The sequence below is a fragment of the Blennius ocellaris genome, assembly GCF_963422515.1.
Source record: "Blennius ocellaris genome assembly, chromosome: 22".
In the NCBI taxonomy this organism is placed as follows: domain Eukaryota; kingdom Metazoa; phylum Chordata; class Actinopteri; order Blenniiformes; family Blenniidae; genus Blennius; species Blennius ocellaris.
In genome coordinates, this window is record NC_137671.1 from 11,090,864 (window position 1) to 11,108,115 (window position 17,252).

The 17,252-nt window shown below is 41.6% G+C and overlaps 1 protein-coding gene across 5 annotated transcripts; it reads right to left on the reverse strand.

Annotated features, from left to right (window-relative positions):
• Positions 1-778: 778 nt before the first annotated feature.
• cpsf6 (cleavage and polyadenylation specific factor 6) lies at positions 779-15,809 on the reverse strand (the record flags this gene model as incomplete). 5 transcript variants are annotated; one of them, XM_080518302.1, is made up of 11 exons in its annotated part: positions 779-3,669; positions 9,438-9,696; positions 9,898-10,051; positions 10,136-10,251; positions 10,365-10,860; positions 11,720-11,827; positions 12,903-13,079; positions 13,212-13,351; positions 13,633-13,736; positions 13,837-14,046; positions 15,750-15,809. In XM_080518302.1, 10 exons carry the CDS (start codon positions 15,807-15,809, stop codon positions 9,450-9,452), a joined length of 1,812 nt encoding a protein of 603 aa, XP_080374428.1. In that variant the 3' UTR covers positions 779-3,669; positions 9,438-9,449. The 5 variants fall into 5 exon arrangements, with proteins under 5 accessions (XP_080374428.1, XP_080374429.1, XP_080374427.1 ...); XM_080518303.1 differs by having other exon boundaries at positions 9,438-9,636; positions 13,206-13,351; XM_080518301.1 differs by having other exon boundaries at positions 13,206-13,351.
• Between the last annotated feature and the right edge of the window lie 1,443 nt (positions 15,810-17,252).

Here is a 17,252-nt window from a genome sequence, read left to right on the forward strand (position 1 = left end):
GCACCGGAAGGGTCCGTTGGTCCGGAGGAAACGCAGACAGATGAAACAAAGGTTCCGCGTGACAATGTGAACCGGACATTAAGCTGATTCATTTCGAAATCTGTTAAAATAACAGTAACGAATTGAAAAAGCCTTCATTTATTTGCATTGTGATAAAACTAACTTATCATTCACGTTTCATTTGAATTTGTTTCAACTAATATTTTGAAAATCAGATAATTCGCTTGAATTAAGAGCACGTGGGCTTATCTCTGGATCACATTTGATGTATCGGGAAGTTAAGAGGCACGCCATCTCCACCGTCTCCCCACCTTGTTTACCAATTTATCCTGTACAGCTCTTGTTTGCTTTATTTTGAACATAAATGGTTGTGAGATGCTGGAGCTAATCCCCAGCTATGGGCGAGGGTATGGATACACCCTGGGCAGGTCGCCAACCCATCACAGGGCAAACAGTCTGGGAGCAATTTACTTCTTATGCATGTCTTTTAGATTGTGGGAAGACACCAATTCACACACAGGGAAAACATACAAACCCCACAGAGAAACTCCCTGGCCATTTTTGAATACTACTTTCTTACAATGAGTCAACAGCGCTTTCCATTGCACAAGTAACAAGAAAAATACATCTAATTTCTGTAGAATACAATTGGAAGACATGCCAACTTCTTGCCAACGTGTTTAAAGAAAAGACAAACCCAAAATTCATTGTTAGCTTTTATTTGATTTTTTTTTTTTTTTTTATACTTCTGGCAGCAAATGTGTCAAAACATCATGGTCAGCCATCAAACTGTAAATGTATAAAAGTGCATCTTACTCTAGACCCACACCTTCTCAGAGTAATGTTTAAGAAATCTATTTAAAAAAATTATGACAAGATTTTACCCTTGTATGGAAAGTTCATATTTTCCCTCGGGTTATTTGGTTTGATATGACAGAAAATATTTAGTCTTCAATGAATCTAACCATTTAAAATATTTCAAGTTGGTGGGATCCAATATTAATCAAAGCATCAAAAACTACATTTTAGAAGATACAAATGGGCATACTTTCCAGCTGCTTGTGCACAGTAATGTCTTGGTGGATGCAGCGGATTCTTCTCTGGACTTGCTGCACATGAAGACCTGCAAACACTTACCTGCAAGTGCTGTGGAGAGGAGTTGGCACAAAACAGACTTCAAAACTCCTGCACGCACTTTCAATCTGACAGACTCGACTCGTACAGAAAGCATATTTACCTGAGAAATTGTACTTTTAAAGCTTCCTGCCACTCAAAGGAGAAGAGGAACATTCAGCCAGAATGAAATCAGCAGCAGGAATTTTGGAAACTTTCAAAGGCCACGTTGAGTTTACAATTTTGTAATGACTTGTAGTGGAAAGGTCCCAGAGTTTTTAAACATAACCTTGATTACATTAAATTTACAGTGTAACAATTTCCAGATGTAATAGGACCAACACTGACCCAAGAAGCTCTTTCTGAAGCTTGACAAGGGCACAAATATTTAGATGCCGTCAAGTTTTCTTTTTGCTTCACCAAATACCTTTGGAGACAATTTATACGACACAACACAATAGATGAACAAAATTCGCTGGTATTTTCCTCAAAATATCACACCACTATCAAAACCCTCCACATACATTGTCGGTGTGAATGGAAGATACCACAAGACAGGAGTTTTCAAAGTGTGGAAGGACGACCAGAGCTGGAGTCACATTGCACCCCCACCCCCTGAACACCATCTGGGTTAATACCGGACTCGCTAAAACACACCTTATAAAGCAATATCAACTGTTGGGGTCAATTGCAAAAGATAACAGAAGACTTTAGATTCTTTTCAGATCAGTTTAATTTGAAATATGTCAGTTTTACACTGATGTTTTGCTACTGAAGCTTATTTTCTAACTGGTCTGTCCCACCGCTCTTTGAAAATTGCTGCCTTTAAGAGAAGCCTGAGGTTAAACAAACATCTCTGTTACCCGTTAGTGTGAATGTTTATCAGTCGTGTCTTATTGTGTTACATTCAGCATTGGTTTTTTTTATTTCTCTTTAACCAGAATAATTTGGGGTACAAATGGAAAAAGCAGAAAGTTGGGAGGACTGACACTAAAACACCCCCACAATAAAAAACCTGATGCTTCTTTAAATTTTGATGTGAAAGACTAAAAACAACAAAAGGTCATCCCATTATTTTAAAAATCGACAAGTTAAAAGACGTATAAAACTGCTGAGTATCTGTACAGACATGCACGGCGTTGAGGATAGGCCTCCGGTTTAAAGGGGCATTGCATGGCGGCGAACATTATACATGTTGAACATTAAATGTACAGGCTTCATCTGTAATTTAAATGTCACTTGTGAAGCCTGACAGCAGACAACGTGGATGACACTTTTTTTTTAAATATCACTATCAAAACATGCTCAAGTGTAAAAATACAAACAAAACAAAAACGTCTTACTGTCACTTGACCACCTCAAAGTGAGCTTTACCTTAAAAGGCTGCTTGACTGATGGTTTTGAGTCACATTTTACTCATGACAGACGCACATAAAGAAAGAAAATTGGTATGCAGAGTTTTGGTGTGGATCATTCAGTGCAATTAAATACAAATGAGTAATGACATTGTGAACAGCAGCGTCTTTTTCTTTTTGGTTCATGGGATGTGGTCAGAAGCTGTGCAAAAACAGTCCAAAGCATTTCCGGTACATATTCACACATCTCACCGAGTTTTTTTTTTTGTTGGGAGGGGGGGGGTGCCTGGATTTCAACTAATGACACCAACAAGGTACATTCGTGTCATTTATCTTACCTTGAACCCACCGATCCATACGGTAACCAAAACAAACAAAGAAATCAAAAAAGGAAAAAAAAAAAAAGAAAAAAAAAATGTAGTACTACTACAACAACATACAAGAACTAAAAAAATTAAAATAAAATCCTGAAGTTGACAAATTCAATGTGAAAAAAAAAACATTCAGTCATCCCAAAAAAATACATTTAATATAAATGAAACAAACATGAGGAGGAAGTCACCAAATGCAGAGTGTACCTCGGTATACATTTTTATTACAACACCATCTAGTTTTTAATCAAAAAAGCAGAGACATTTACAAACATACTAACCATGAACAGAATAAATGAGAATGAGTGGGGGGGCTGGGGAAAAGACTTCCGACACGTGTCCTATAAAAACTGATCTCTAAACTGAATATACACAGCACAGCGAGCCAAGGAGAAATAAAAAACAAACGGGATGTAACATTTGTCTTCTATTGATGGGGGGGGATCGTGCGGGCCATTTTATTTCATTTCAAAAAAGAAAAAGAAAAAGAAAAAAAAAAAAAAAAAAAAGCTTCACACTGACTTTTTCTTGATGTCAAATAAAACGGCATAAAAATAAAAAGGTGTTCGGAAAGATATACTCTCATCTTTAGTTACCAGGAGTATAGATGTTTGGATATCAGAGCCTTACACAGGTCAGGGTCGTCCATCCACTGCTCTTAAGTCAGGCGGACAACAAACAAGAGAGAAGGATGGGTGGAGAAGGAGAGGAGAGGAGAAATGGAGGGGGTGGAGCAGGAGATGTTGGTTGCAATCCTGTCCAGTCATGCAGGATGGGCAGGGAGCGGCTCCTCCTTTTCCTTCCATCCATCCATCCTTGATCCTCGTGAGCTGCAAGGTGTCAAAACGAAGGGTGGAGTTTGGTCTCGGGCCAGTGTGAACACTCCCCCCACTCAGCAGTAAACCTCTAACACTACACAGACAGAGTGGACGCCAGGGCTGGGTTCAAACCACCGTCATGGGTTTGTTCGGGTCTTTTAGTTTTATTGCCACCGGAGTCAAGTGGCGTGGGGACAAAATAAAATAAAAATCACAAAACCTCCAACAATGCAGAGGAAGAAAATGTAGCTTTCCCCCAACCCTCGCACAGACACAGACATGGCATGCAAAGTTCAACTGCTTAAAGACCCCATGACACATACAGCTCAACAGTTTGTGCTTTTCCATTTCTGATGGTTCATTGTCAAATATTTACCAACGCGACGTTCAAAGATGTTTCTATTTTTCACATTTGATTCCTCCTTTTACTCTCCCACACGTCAGACAGCTCTGTATCCGATAAACACGTGACTGTGATGCAGGTCTGCATGCACCAACAAATCAAAATGTCAAATGAAATCTATTACACACTCTCCTCTATTTGGAACAATTACACAAATATCTCACATTGTTTCATGGGGTCCTTAAAAGCACTCAAGTTAAACTATTTATACACACACGCACATCAAAATATGGCTGAACAACTTGAAAGGTTCTTCCCTCAAAATCACTGAAATTTTGTAAAATGTTTCATAATTCGTATTACAAGTAGTTTTTGTTGACATACAAGTGAAATGCATTCATAGAATGTAAATAAACTTTTTTTCTTACAGATTTGTCAGTGTTGAGTGTTCAATGAAAGTTAAATTAAGCAACACAGTTGCAACAGCCAAGATAATGACAAGTTTTCTCAATCAATGGTTTACGTAATGTTATCTTAATCTCTTCCTGTGAAATATATAAATATAACAACCCTATGTAGACTGAGGAATCGGCTTCACACTATCCTGACTTCCAGTAAAGAGCTATAACGTTTGCTTCTTTGGTAAAAGTTTGAAATCACAGCTTAGCTTATCATTTTACTACCAAACAGGTTTTTGTAGAAATTAGTTCACAAACAGTACAAATAGGCAACAACATTTTTCTGGAAAGTTACGACACGAGGGACACAAACAGCTCTGGAGCAAATCAAACTATGAGGACTTTAAACATTAACAGTCATAAAAAATGTGATAACTTGAGCTGATGACACATGTCCGATAAGTCCAGCATGCAAGGTACATAAAAGTGGAAATGCTACCACTTGAAGCAATGAGACGTCAACGTATTACCAAGGAGAGCTCATCTTTTCATTAAGCAGACAGAAAACTGACATTTCTGAAATTACAAAAAATCTGGACACAGAAAGTCACTTCAAAAGTTTAAATTATTGGTCAAGAGGAGGAAATATTTGGCTCTACTTTGGTGCAATGACGCCAAACAATCCAGGGCACTACATCAAAAAGTCAAGTGAGTACAGGTGATCTTACAGGGTTCATACTGTAGGGGGCGTTACAAGGTGCACTGCAGCAGATTAACACAATTTCTGACAATGGCCATATTTTACACGTCAACTCATTGGTGCTGCTTTTTACACTATTGTTTCATGTGAAGTGGGTAAAACCATGTCTGAACTTCAGGGCAAACCACTGAGGATTTGGTAATTATAGGAGACTAGGGCTCATATAAAACATTGAAATATGCAGCAGAGCATCAGTCGGTACAGGTCAGAGTCAAACCAGGGTCAAAAACGTTCATGAAACACGATTATTTATGCTCAGCCACAAATCAGCCCGACAAGCCGTCAATTACTTTCACATTCAACGACCAAGAGAGGCTCGATACGCTTCACTAGGACTCCAACTCAGTGGTGGCACAGAAATATATCATCTATTTATTGATGTTAAGCTGGTTGTTACACAATCGCCCAGTTTGTTTTGGAAATTAATTCAGAACTAACGGAAAACAGCATTTCCCCCCCCCCCTGCAAAACCTTTTTAAAGCATGACTTTTGGTGTAAGGGGGCATCTCATAATCTTATATTGAAACCAATGCGGTAATCGTTGCTTTATGAGACTCTTGGGACAGTTTTAGTTCTTTATAAATTCTGTATATAAAAACTTTCTGCTAACCTCGACTTAGAAGTCTGTTTGACCCTGGTTTGACATGAGCAAATAGCTTGTTTTTAAAATGGATAAAGGGCACCGCGACTCCACCCCCCCCCTTCCCCACACACACACATACATACATCCCCAAGACACACAAATCATTTCGGTGCAAGCTCACGAGGCAACACGAACAGATAAAACAGTGTTAAGCATATCTGGACATGACAGAGGGGGGCCACACCACCACTGCAAATGTGTGGCACTCGGTTCTCAACGTTTCCCGGTGAAAACACATCAACAAACTAAAAGCAAAGGCATGGGGCAGTGGAACATGGACGTATTGGGATATAAAGATTGAGCCCACTTCCGGTTCACATGTACTTTGGCTCAGAATTCAGAACAAATGTATTCAGGCAAGGCCCTCAGCCTTGTGCCCACAGGGGATCTCTTGTACAACAAATTGCCTGTTTTAGAATACCCACTTCAAAAAATGCGTTAACATTGATACAACTGGACAACAGATGTACGCCATGTGTGAAATACAAATAGTTTCATTCATATACAACAATGCGATCTGTTGTGAAGAGATCCCCGGTGGATGTGAGGTCAAACTTTGTGTACGTAAAGTACAGCTCCGCTGGCGCAAACGGCTAAAAGCTCAACACCACTTCTCATAATTCACCAGACACCAGATATGACAGTGTTTTGCTATATTCTTCCTGCTTCAGCAACTCTACAAGTTAAACCTGCAAAAACTAAAGAAAATAAGAGAAACTAATTAGGATGCTTGGAGCAAAAACAATTGGGGATATTTGATCTGGAAGTTCATTTTTAGTTTGAGGATAAATTTGAAGTGAGGCACAACTGCATAGAGATGCTGAAGTGTCCATGAATACGACCAAAAACACTTCACTGCCAAGGTTGTGTCTGTAAACCAAACATGAGAACAACACAGAATTGTTCATGCATCATTTGAACTGCAGCCCCCCAAGATTTACACAAGCTTATGTGACGCCACATCGCGCCACAAAGGATTACAAGATTCTTGACAGAGCTCAACACTGAGAATCCTTCACAAACACCAGCAAATCTCTGAAAATTAGCCTCAGCGTATTCATCAACAACACACCAATTAAAGTGTATCAGAATATCTGGTACATACAATGTGGCAGCAAGAAGTTTCAGATAGAATCTATCTACGACCCTTCAATAGTACGATCCAACATCAAAACAGCCAGAAAAACACAAAGTACTATAAGTCAGTCACATGCATGATCATGCATGATTGTCAATTATTTCAAATGACAAGACTGAAGTTTTATATTTCACCTCACTGAGGCTACAAACTGCGTTGATCAGTGTTGTGTGACAAGCATGAAATCAAAGCTTTCAGACATTTACATGGTCAAAATAGACATTTACAGCATAATGTTGTATTTTACACTTTCACAAATATTATACTGTATTCAGTGTTTCTAAGTTCTGCAGAGCTTTACAAGGGTCGTTTGTGTTCTCTCACAATAACATGTGGAAATTACTTCTGATCCTTTGAAACATTACTATTGCATCAACACGCCAGTAGTTAAAACTAACCTGTCTCATGACGATCTGGGACTGACACACCCAGATAATGTGATTGTTTTTTTTTTTTTAATACACATGCCGGAAAAGACTGAAACCAGTGGGGCTGGACCAGTTCAAAATGTTCTGTGCTCGAGCTCCATGTCAGATCCTGAATCGACAAACGGGAACCCAAAACTGCGACTCTCGAGTAGAGTTCCCATTTGGATGGGTACAGATACACACTATAGCCCCTGCTGAATATTTACTATGAGGCTGAAGGTGAATCAAAAATGGTCCAAATACTGACGACCTCAGTGCGCCTACAGTCACCTATAATCTCAGGAACTACACGACCTCAACAATTAAGCTGGTTAAACTCCCGTGTATATACGAAGACAAAGACAATAGTCCAATTCAATGATTGCACATGTAAATATATATACAGCTGTGAAATGTTTGGTTCAAATTTAGTTTGGGATCCGCAAAAATATCCCCACCAGCACGGTGTGTATTCCTCCATTACTCTGGACCTGGCCGGTATAAAAGTACTCAAATGTAGACGAAGCTTCACCCGTTGCCTGTGGCTGCTGCAAACTGGAAAGTGAGTTTGGAATAACGACGAGCTGTAAATGTTATTGAAAGAAAACACAAATGTGGCTCTGCAGGATCAGTAAACTTTCCTCTTTTAGAAACCAGGAGCTCAAGTGTCTGTTTCTGTTGATAATTACACATGAAGGATGTTTCATTTTATTATTCAATGGTAAACCATGCAAACAAATTCTGATTACAAGCATGTTACAAACCGTTTCAAGGCCACAATCAATCAAAGTTTTATCCTGAAACTTTGCCTCATCACTGGTGGCACCGGCACTAACAGCTACGTCTCTGAACAATATCTTAAAAAGGGACAGTGGCATGTTTATTTTCTCCACATCACCTCAAAGTCTTAACTGAGGTGGAATAATTCAAAGCAGCTCTTTAAAAAAAGACATGTACAGTACAGTATCAGGTGATAATACTCACATGCAGATGAGGCACAATCACAATGTCCAAAAGTATCACATCATCATCGATAATTGCTTGTAAATTACCGTTCACCTCTTTCTAAGCATTAAATGACAAATATATTACTGTGAATGGAACATTTGTAAAGTTTAGACTGGTTTGCTATTGACAAGTTCAGCATAGCAGATTTTTTCCTGTAACAAGTACAAGCCAACCTGAACAGACAGACCTTAATAAATACTGAGTTTCGGCTAAATACTGCAAGAATGAATCAACAGCAAATGCCATGAATAACTGCAGGGGCTATCAGTACAGGTACACTGACAAACACACTCAACAGACAGTAGGATGTAAAGGCACGTCATGGAATGGAAATTGAAAGCTCGAGTTTGACATTAAGGCTAGAAAAATTGTCAAAATGTGATTCAGTGGCTACAGCTGCTGGTAAAATCCTCAATCCTGACAATCACATTTACATACAAGACAAGTTTAGAAATAATGGATATTTGAGGAATACATGTGGGTTTTACAGGCACGTATACACTGCATAATCTCCACACATACAGACAGAAGTGTGCATGCATCGGATTTGTGTTTTGTTCTGCTCATGCATACGTAGGCACGATTCTAGAGAATTTATTATGCAATTCAAGATTGCGAATATACAAAGAGATCAATGGAACTTTGTCATTTACTAGCTTCTAAAATTTGTTGACCACAAGATTCACAAACGCACCCACAAAGTCCATTTTTAGTGACGGTCAGCATTTTCTCAACGAGAAATACGGTTGGTACAATTTTTACACAAAACAGTTGTACAATTTTATACAATATACACAATAAAGGCCTGAGAGATGTGATATGGATTTGTTAAAATGTGTTTACTCACCTGCAGCACCATTATTAATTTAATGATTATTGACTGATAAGAAGCTAATAATGAGACAAAATCATTTAATCTCAACTTGGATGGATTAAAACTAAGGCCTCCCACAGAGAAGAAAAGGAGGAAATGAAAATTCCAAATCTCTTTACTGGTGCTTCCTTCCGTCGCTACCCGCCTGGCCCGGTCTTGACCTCGAAAGAAATGGAGAATGAAAGATAGAACACTGTAGCTGAACATACCTGCTTTCCCCGCTAGCGGTGTCGGTACTCTCGCTCCCTCTCTCTCTCCCGGTCTCGGTCTCGGTCCCTCTCGCGGTGGCGGTCCCGCTCACGGCTGCGTTCTCTGTAGTAGTCCTCGTGCCTGTCGCGGCTGCGGGACTTGTGTCGCCGGCTCTTTTCCCGGGAGCGGCTTTGGTCGCGTTCCCTGGAGCGCTCTCGCCTAGCAGGAACGGAGACGCAAAATGGTTTTTCAAATGACACCTGAAGAGGGAAAACTCCCCTTTGAAAGAAAGACGATACAAACAAAATAGTTTAAAATCGCGCAGAGCTGGTGTGTCGGACCTCTGCCCCGTTGCCACCACGCATAAAGTACATGAAATATGACACAATCTAGGACAACTGTCCTTGACTATAATGTGAATGTTGTCGCCATGGCGACACATTTGTGATGCATCTGGCAGCTCTTGTGTGTTCAATGTACCTGGAAGCAGAGCCGTAGCTTTTTGACTCGATGCCATGAAGGCAATCCTGCAGGGAGCTGATGAGGACTTTACAGCGGTCGTCCGCAGACACTTTGGACTGCTTAATTAGACTGATGGCGGTCACCAAAGTCTCTATCGCGCTGCCGTAGTCGGCTGAAGAGAGAGAGAACAAGGTTGGAGAAATGTCGGTAAAATCGAAACAATTATTTATCGTCTTTTCATCACAGTCACCGTTACCTGCACTGGCGTCGGAAACCGCCCGAGATATGGCGCTGGAGGAGATGGCTCTGTTTCTGTTCATGATCTCCTCAAACTCGGCCTCATTCAGAGGGGTCCGCGACGCCTCCATCTCCCTAGATCATGAGATTCAATACTTTAATTTGTTTGCGATGTCAAACACCGGTAATTAAGTCCACATTCAAAAGCCTCTTTGCGCAGACGGACACACTGAGCACTTTATTCTTACCGGCCTCCAGGCCCGTAGTCCCTCTCATACGGTGGTGGGCGTCCGTATGGGTCGTTTGGTCCTGGGGGTCCTCGGCTGTCGTTGGGGGGCATGTTGTTGTTGCCAGGTGGGGGGAAGAAAGCAGGGTTTACATGAGGGGCTGGTGGTGGGCCGCCTGGTGGAGGCCCTGGCATATGTGGAGGAGGAGCCAAACCCATTGGGGGACCAATAGGGCCTGGGGGACGTGGGGGAAAGGGTCCTGGAGGTGGGGGGCCCTGCTGTGGAGGTGGGGGGCCTGGAGGAGGGCCATACCCTGGAGGCGGGGGCCCCGGGGGGAGAGGTCCCAATGGTGGCTGGCCAAACTGACCGGGGAAGAGGACAGGGGGAGGCGGCCTGTCGCCACGACTGGGGGGGCCAGATAAGGGAGGGGGGAGGCCCTGACCAGGAGGTGGAGGACCGGGAGGGCCTGGGGGGCCAGGAGGACCGGGAGGGGGGCGTGGAGGACCCTGCAAGCCACCTGCAAAAACACACAGGGGACAAAAGAAGCACATAAGCCAAGTCACTCAGAATTCTCCAGCAGCACGAGGCACTCTCCAGGCTTTTGCAGGATACGATGGCGAAATGACAATCTCAGTGAAAACATTGACAACGTTTTGTAATTGAAATGGTGCTTTCCATATTTATAAAACAAACGTTTGAATGCGGCCGATCTGTGGCCCTGGTTTTAGTGACAGGTAGCCCGTGTTTCCCATGTATCCTTCATACATGGAGGCTTTGAGCTATTGATTGAGACGGGTCAAAGCGAGGACAATGACACAGATACATGACGGCAAGCCACAGCTACACAGAGCAACACGTGGAAACGGGCCACAACACAATGCTAAAAATGAAAGGCAACAGAAAAGATGAAGAGATAACGCTCTCAGAGAAAAGTGCTCCGACAGCTTTGTTAAAACGCAAGGCCTTTTGGCTTTTTCAACATTTAATGAAAATGGCTTTCTGCTGATAAGTTTCTCCTGAAGAGCACATGAAAAAAAAATTGAAAATGGGGACCATTAAGCTGATTTTGGTTAAAATCTCTCAGGGAGTCATGAAGATCTGATTAAAAAAAAAAATGTTTTATATCATATATATTTGGCGGAAAAATATTTAGGTAGTTAAAACACTTTAAATGACAAACATTAAACATAAATTGAATTCCCTTTCCAGGCCTTGTGTGGGGCCACAATGAGATGGAGACAGTGTTCAGGGAACTCGGGGAAATCTTCCAACTGTCTGCAGGACGGTTTCAATGAAAACTCCTACCAATCCACAGCTGAGGGTTTATCATAAAAAGGCAATCGATCATAACAATTGGATCAATCGAGGTGTTTCACCTCTGCCACGCCAGCTCCCGTTCCTGCCCCCGGGCGGGAAGGGACTGAAACCCATATCCATCAGTGGGCCATCTTGGTGCCTAACCAGATCTGGTCTCATCCCCGAGCCTAATGGGGAAGAAAGCAAACCAATCATAAGTCTTCCCTTCAGAAAACCTCTGTCTCATGTGAAGGCCTGTCACAGCCCAGCAGCATAGGGCACCAGCCACTAAGCAAAAGAAGATGATGAAAAAAAAAGAAGTGGCATGGAGGGCTAGAACACTTAAATGGAGTGGGTGGAAGGAAAAAAAGAAGAGAAAAGTTCACAAATCCATTCTCTTCTACTGCTTATGCAATGCAGCCAATCCAAGATTAGCAGAGTTTGAGGCGGGTTTGTTGCCAAATAAAGCTTTGAGCAGAATGCATGTCAGGGAATGGTGCTGGAAAATGTCAAGTGAGCAGAAACTTGCAGAAAGGAGAATGTTTTTCAACAGGAGGAGAAGAGGGGCCAAGAACAAACCAAATAGACGAGGGAACATGCAAAGGTTGAGAGCTCTGCTTGGGGAAATGTAAATACTACGAAGCCTGTCAAGAGACAAACGACAACAAAATTTAAAAATGAAAACTTCAACAGAGTAGACTTGATTCCATGCAAAGTGTTAGTAGCAGCAACGCCTGGACTTTGCCGGCTGAGCAGCAACGCCAGACAGAAAGCGGGATTTTGAATTTCTCCAACTTCAGTTTCTCAAGACATTGATCACACTGTGATGCTTATTTCAATATGCTGCATCAAAAAAAACAACCCAAATAAATAGGATGACAATGCTGAAAATTATAAAGCAACCTTCCACTGACCCATAAACCTGAGACGTGATAGAGCATGACCGTGGCCGGCTATGACAGATCTACACACATTACAATTTACATGTCATAGTGAGGTCAGCTTAAACTGGATAAATGAATCTTAAAGAAAAAAAAAAAAAAAAAAAAAACATAACTAAGATTGCATATGCATATCAAATTCATCATTATGAATAAACAGTTAAAACTTTTAACTTCTAATATCAACAACTGAAATTACCTCCAGTTTCAACGTGCAGTTCAGTCATAGTGTAAAACACTCAAGATTTCGTTTTTTAAAATTAACCATTAAAACAAGCTTTCCCTCCCCAGAAGAAGAGTGATTACTGGGAACCAAACTAACCAGGAAAGTGTGGCGGTGGACCTCCAGGTCCCACAGGTCCTGGGAAACGGTCCCCTCCAGGCCCAGGTGGTCCGGGGAACCTGCCCCTGCCTCGGCCCCCCATGGGGAAACTGCCTCGCGGGCCAGCACCGGGCGGCCCGGCTTTACCTTCGCCAGACATCTGGCCTGACTGAGTGCCTGTCGGGAGGACCAGTAGACGGAGACATTCAATGTTTTCCCCCAGTCTCTATTCTTGGCAATATTTTGGTGGCATGAAGTGTTGATTAAAATGCAGAAACCAAGTTCTCACTTGTTCCGACTTACTCTTACGTGACTGCATCTCGAACTGGCTCAGCGACTGTTTATTGCACGGTGTGACGATAGGATTCTGCCCGTGGAGCTCCCTCTTTGAAAGCAGCTCCATTAACTTTCTGGAGGACCCTTCGGAGCCGACACACACCAGGGCGAACCTGGAAAATACACGCAGAACATAAACATGATTAAATGTGTGCAAAAAAAAAACCAAACAACCTTTCGTTGGCAACCACTGGAGAGAAATGTAATTCTGCATGTCTGACTGAGTAAAACGGCACCAGATTCAAATAAAGCGTGACTTTTCAAAGAAGAATACTTTACTACGGCTGCAATGAACCCATTATAGAAATACAGGCACAAATAAATCCTTATGCAATCGATCCAACTCTCTACTGTCAATATGCAATGATAAAAACGTCACACACAAAGATCTCACCCTTTTGACTGGCCATTGGCTCTGTTTTCAAAAAACTTGATCTCCAACACGTCTGTGATGCCTATAGACCGGATGGCCTCCGTCAAGTCCTCGTCTGTTGTCCACTGCAACAGGAGAAAGCAACATCAGTATGGAGACATGCGCAGTCCTTCATCGCTGAATCTACATCCCAAATGGCATAAAAAAATGTATTGTGACACATACCCATGTAAGGTTTCCTATGTACAGGGCAATTCTTTTGCCGGTATATGTGTACACCACGTTAGGTGGGGCACTTTTCCCCCCTTCCGAGCCACCTGGTGCAGGAAGAGCATCCAGGTAGTCGCGGTCTTCTGGGGCATCGCCATTGTTAGCCGACGGCGATATTACATCATCGTACAGGTCGATCTGATCGTGAACGGGATAGTCGGCTTCCTGTTGTGAAAACGCAACAGCGATCTGTTAATCCACACGCAGAACCGGCAAGCAGTCCCAACAATGTGCAAGACAGACCGTGATTAAACAATCCTTGAATAAATATTCATCTTCAAAAAGCTGTATATGATTTTTTTTATTTCTTCTACAGCTTTAAAAGCACACATTGACATCACCTGTTGCAACATCTCATTTTCAGAGACGAAGAATCACACAGCACATTTGGCTGTCATTAACCATGCCCTTTACATTATTTTCATACACTGCAGATTGAATTATGCTACTCGCTGTGAAAAATACCTTCAAATGAATAAAACACATTCCAGACAACAATGGCGACTGGAATATAATCACATTGCTGGTGGAGCAGGTTGTACCGTGTCGAATCACGTGAGCCAAAGAAGCTCTGCTCAAAACAACATTTGATGGTCTTGGGAACAAAGTTTAACAAGTGAGGGTTTGGTAAAATGTTAATCTTATAACTAAAGCAATGGACCTTGGCATGCTCTTAAATATACTTCCAGAATTTGCTCACAGGATCCAGCAAGACGAAGATGCGTTTCCCTCACTTAGATCCAATGACTTCTCTGAACTCGATCTTTTGAAAGCAAATTATTTTGCACCAATTGGTAAATGAAGATGCTTTCAGATGGGGGAAAAAGCCAAACGAATGTGTTATGAGAATCGTAATGATCTTAGTTAATCAACATTGGTGAAGAAAGTGATGAGAACAGGGAGCTGCTGTAAGGGACGAAAATACTGGGAAGCAATGGTCTTCACACTGAAGGGCCACCTCATTTGGAATGATGTTGAACTGTTGCATACGAAGAATCTTAACTACAAACAAATTGAAGTCTTCTGACACATTAATAAATGTTTTGCTGCCAGATTGCGAGTTTTCCTCGCACTGTAAACCTCTGACCATGTAAAAAGGTTTATTAAAGCATGATCATTTCTGTCAAAGACATTAAAAAAAACACACCCATCTTAAACTATTTGATAAGCAGCTGGATGTGTCTTAACAATGGTTGAACAGAGTTTGACGGGTTTCCCCCCCCCCCAACAATACTGTGCTTGTAGCAAATGATCCGCATACAAGTTGACAAAAGGGGTGTGTGTGTGTGTGTGTGTGAGTGTGTAGGAAGACATCAATGCTACATCTAGCAAAACACAATAAATCAATAACTCGCTTCTCATCACAAACACACGATACGGACCACGTTGTTTTGGAAAACGTGAACTAAGCGCAAAGTTTTCTTCGGTAAGCCCGTAGAATAAGCCACTTTATAACCAGAATGATCATCGAGTGTTGCGGAGAGGTTAGCACGGAGCAGCTAGCTCCCACAGCTGCGTTTGTTTGTTTCGCTCTCCCGCCACAGGCGGCTACGGCAAGGCCACAAACTGCGCCGGGCAACACGAAACCCCCTTTTATAGCAAGCAAATAAGCACCATACACACGAATGCGTGCCGAATGCCGATTCTAAACCCCTGCATAGAAGTGAGGCCGCGTTCGATATGAGGAGCAGGTAACAGCGGAGGCTGCAGGCTTGCAGCATGGCGGTGGAGGAGGCCCGTCCTCATGAAGCGATGTTTAGCCAACAGAAAGCTCCTACGACCCGCTGAAACGTCAATAAAGTTGTTTCCCCCTCTATTCGCAAATAATAGCGGAGATGGGCCAAGTGTGGTGAAATCAGATAAGGTACCTGGTTGAATTCCTCCTCTACGTCGGCGTAGATATCGATGTGATCCACACCGTCCGCCATTTTCCTCTGAGCGGCCACTGTCTCCGCCCGGCGGTGCAGCGCCACAGCTGGCTGCGAACAATGAAACGCACCGAGGCGGTGACTGCCATCTAGTGGCAGATTGGACTCACAACAGCATCTGATTAAAACGGCCTTAATCATTTTAAATCCTGCCAGAATATATAAAAAATAAAACAAAAAGCCTTTTTTAAACATTGCTGTGCAGCATGTGTATTTGATTCGAATGCAGAACCCTTTATACTTGTGTCACTTTTAAATCTCGAGCACACATTGAAATGTTTAAAGGCAAAAACTTTAAAGCCATGAAGACACTTGCCTGTTCCTTGGAGGATGTGGTACAGAGAGGAACGCACACTTCATGAGTCCATTTCTACTTGAGAAATGTAAACACATTTAAATTCAACACACCGGTGTTTATGTCAATAATTAAGAAGTTAAACCAGAAGCATGTTTTGTATTTATTCCCACAAATTGGTGGTGGTTCAATTCATTAAAATATTTAATTAGGTTGAAAGGAGTTCGTTTATTAATGACACTGAATACATAAAGGGCAATTTTGTCTTGTGTTTGAATTCTCAAAAACACACTCAACAGTATTCAAGAGAAAAATTAAATCAATGGATACTCGTGTTCATTCACTTTGTTTGTTTGACCTCTCAGTTTGGCAAATGAAGCCAGAATTACATAGTTGTTGTGTTTGTTTAAAAGACAAATGTCCAACATTAAGAGTACTTTATGACATTGTTGTCTTTTATTTTGGTTAATTTCTTCAGATTCTTACAGAGGCTACATATAGTTTGATTGACTGATCTCTTGAGAATACATTTTTATTAGTTTCAAGAAATTTTAGCCAATATAACTTCTGGTGTGAGGCGCTGAAGTCAATCAATTAAAATACATTTTATTTATACAGCACCAATAACAACTGAGCATCTCAAGGCACTTTTACAGAGGAAAAAAAAGTATTCTACATGAGGAAGTGACAGAAAAGCTGAAAATGCCATTGGGCAGAGGCAGGGTATAACATAACCATTATGAAACACAGAGACAGACAACAACAACAACACACACGCCTACAGGAAGTTCGTCTCACAGCAAGAATGTCCCCGGTTTGAAGCTGGTATGGCAGTTCTGTGGAGAGTATTCCCGTTTCCTCCCTCAGCTAAAAACACAAGTTTTCAGGAAATTGGTGTCTTTATATTGTCTTCACCCAGAGTCGGCTGGGATTGGCTCTTCAGATGAAGCACACTTATGTATTTAGGGTTATTTTTGTGAATCTGTCTCATCACTTGACAGGTTTTTGGTGTGAAACTACTCAGCATATTCGATTTTGCCAACAAAATAGTATTAATTCAAGTTCATAGCAAATAAAGTAATTAAAAAAAAACAAGAGGAGGATTTATTTATTTGGTACAAATCATTGTGGTCAGAGTAAATTATACA